We start from the raw sequence: 3,044 nt of genomic DNA, 5'->3' as shown, positions 1-3,044 counted from the left end.
GGGGTGCTGGGATGGGCCGGTGCCGGGCTGGGCCGGGTAAATGAGGAACAGCAGGGGTTTTGGGAGGGTCGCAGCGTGCGGGAGCCAACGTGGGCTACACGCCATTACCGCCGTGTGTGAGGGGTGCGGGCGGGGGGGGGGGGAGGGGGTGTGTGGGGTCCCTGCGCCGAGCCCCGGTGGTACAGGCGGCTGGGGCCGGTGTACACAGGGCGGCACCGGTGAGGGGAGGGCTGGCAGAGCGATAGCGGTTTGGCACGATGTCCGGCTGACGGCACAGGTGGACACGAGGCTTTGGCACAGCGCTGGCACCGCGGCACAGCATGGCTGGAGGAGGTGGCTGCCTGCCTGGGGCAAAGGGACACTCCCAAAATGCTTCTCACTCCTTTCTCTCTCCCCAGGGGCTGACCCTGCGCCGTGTCCACTGAGCCCCGGCCCCGGTTCCACCATGGCCTCGCAGCCGCAGCCCCTGCGCCCCGCCGTGCCCTGTGCCTCCCCCACGGGCACCGGTGGGGCTGGGCTGGGGGCTGGCAGCCCTGAGAAAGGTCTGTCCCCGAGAGGGTGGGAGGAATCGTGGTGGGGGGCTTCTGGCCTGGTCTGCACTGGGTATGATGCCCTGGTGCCTGAGCCCCACGCTCGGCCCGGTGTCCCCCTGGCCTTCCCCAGGGAGCCCAGTGGGGCCGTGGGGCTTCTCCAACACGACGATTCTCCTCTCTCACAGGCCCCGCTCGCACCAAGCCACCGGTGCGGCCCAAGCCCCGGGTGCTGCCCAAGCCGGCCGTGCCCGCCAAGCCCTCCCTGCCACAGCCCCCGCTGGGGCCTCGGCACCCTCGCCCGGAGCTGCCCTCCGCTGAGAAGATGAACCGCCTGGCTGGACCCCAGCCCTACAGTGGGGGCGGCTCGGGGGGGCCCCTCAGGCGCCCCTCCTTCACCCTCAAGTCTCCTGAGACCCCCAATGGGAAGGGGCTCCCGTCCGCTCCGGTTGCAGCCACTGAGGACCGAGGTCCAGCCCCCGCTGAGGAGGTGCCCCCCGCCCCGCCGACCCCTTCTCGCAAAGGCCTGGCTCCCTTCAAGGTGACACCGGTGCCGGTGGCGACCAAACCGGAGCGATTTCCAGGCACCACCGTGGAGGAGATCTTGGCCAAAATGGACAGCAGGGAGGGCCCGGGCAGCCCAGACCGAGCCCGGCTCTCACCCTTTTGCCCCGATTCCTCCTCTCGCTTCGGCTCCAAGACTTTCACCGCCTTCCGGAGACGTCCCAGCGGGGAGGCGGATGGAGCCCCCCCCGGTGAAGCCCGCCAGACACCCCAACCCACGGCGGGCGAGCTGGGGACGGGGGATGGCGAGCACCCCATTGCCGAGACGAGGTGAGGGGCTGGGGGCTGAGCCGGGGAGGGCGAGGGGCTGTGCGGACGGGGGGACGTTGCTCCGAGCCATCCCGGGGTTGGGAATAACGGAGCTGAGGGCTGGTGGCCGGTGTCCTCCCGAGCCGGCAGCGCCTTGAGCTGCCTCCGTGGGAAGGCCGGGGCGGCCGCGGCGGTGCCGGGCGGTTTGCTCAGACCACAGGAACGGGCTGTCCCGGCCCAGGAGCTGCCGCCGCGCCTGCCGCCCCCGGGGGCCGGGAAGGGAGCCAGCCGGCCGTCCCGCTGCCCGGGCTAGGGGTAATGGGAAGGGGGTCGCTCCCCTGGGAAAACGCTCCTTTTTTTCCCACCCTTGCTATTTTTTCACCCTGCCGGGCTGTGCCAAGGCAGAGGGAGCCGACCCATCTGCGGGACTCCTGGCTGCAGGATGTCCTGGGTGAGAGCCAGCACTTGGCCACGCTCCTGAAGGCTGGGCACCTCCGGGAGAGCGAGACGGGGGCTATTTTAAACCAGAGTGTGAGAAACTGGCTCTCCGAAGGACTGAAAACTTTCCGGAAAGGGGATTGGGGCTGATTTGCCTTCCTCCCCTCCGCAGTCAAAGCCTCGCTGATAATTTGTGCTGGTTTTGGGTACAGCTTGCAGCCATTGAAGAGCCTCTTGTGGTTCACCCAACCCCATCCTGTGGCCAGAGTGGGTGGTTTGGGGCCGGGAGGTGTGTCTGCGGGCGGTGGGAGAGGGAAGCGGAGGCATGGGGGTTAAATTTACCCTCCTTCTCCGTTTCTCTCTGGCAGCGGCTCCCCCCCAGCCGGCCCGAGCTGTGCCGGGGACCCCCGTGGACGCCGGAGGCCGCCTTCCCCCCCTGACGTGAGTTCTCGCCTCGCCCTCCCGCACCGCGGCGGCTCCGCTCCTGGGCTCTCTCCTTCGGGGCTCTCCTGTCTCCTCCGGGGCTCCCTCTCTGCGGGGTGCGTGTCTCTCCTTTCTCCTCGGGGTGCCCCCTGTCCCTTCCTCTGGGTTCCTGGGCGCAGGGCCAGGTGGTTTTGGAGTGGGGGGTGGCGTGTGCCAGCACCGCTGCCGAGACGTGGGCAGGGAGCAGCCGTGAGTCACCAGCCAGGGTTTGGTGACCCGGCAGGTATGTGGCAGGGCAGGCCCTTTCGGGCTCCCTGCCAACCCCGTGCATGACACCAGACCGTGGTGACACCGGGGTGGCAGCTGGCAGGGTGTCACTGCCAAGGGGGTGCCCAGCCCCATGGAGGGGTGCAGGATCCGGGCTGAGGGTGTTTTTACTTCCTCCTGCTTCATTTCTTCCTCTCCATCTGTCTCTGTGCCGCTGGAGGGTGGGCGTTCGAGGGGGGCACTCAGCTGGGGGCCACTGGGAGCCACCCAGGCTGCCTTGGACTTGGGGAGGGGGGCTGTGATTTGGGGGTGGGTGACACCTGGGGGGTTCCTCTTGGGTGCCATGACATTCTCCCCACCTCCGGCTCTTTCCACAGCTTTCCTCTCTCCAGCCGGGTACCCTCGGACCCCCTGGGTCTCCAAGGCCCCCCACCTGCCCAGCCCCAGGAGCTCCTTTCCAGCCTTCAGCCTCGGCCCCCGGCTCTCCTGATGCCCCCCCAGAGCTCCCGGCCCCTGGGTCCCCCACCCGGGCCCCCGGCTCCCCCGAATCTCCCCCTCAGCCTCCAGCCGAGG

General features: G+C 69.2%; 1 protein-coding gene across 1 annotated transcript in view; it reads left to right on the top strand.

Moving 5' to 3' along the window:
* The first annotated feature begins 402 nt into the window (after nucleotides 1-402).
* TNKS1BP1 (tankyrase 1 binding protein 1) overlaps nucleotides 403-3,044 on the top strand; it is an 11,898-nt gene continuing 9,256 nt past the window's right edge. Inside the window, exons 1-3 of the mRNA XM_014940694.1 lie at nucleotides 403-542; nucleotides 719-1,364; nucleotides 2,150-2,222. Of these exons, the coding sequence (XP_014796180.1) occupies nucleotides 446-542; nucleotides 719-1,364; nucleotides 2,150-2,222 (816 nt within the window). The 5' untranslated portion in view covers nucleotides 403-445. The remainder of the gene's footprint in view (nucleotides 543-718; nucleotides 1,365-2,149; nucleotides 2,223-3,044) is intronic.

Source organism: Calidris pugnax, unplaced genomic scaffold (assembly GCF_001431845.1).
Source record: "Calidris pugnax isolate Ruff unplaced genomic scaffold, ASM143184v1 scaffold98, whole genome shotgun sequence".
NCBI classification, from domain to species: domain Eukaryota; kingdom Metazoa; phylum Chordata; class Aves; order Charadriiformes; family Scolopacidae; genus Calidris; species Calidris pugnax.
This window is presented reverse-complemented; position numbering and strand designations above follow the sequence as displayed.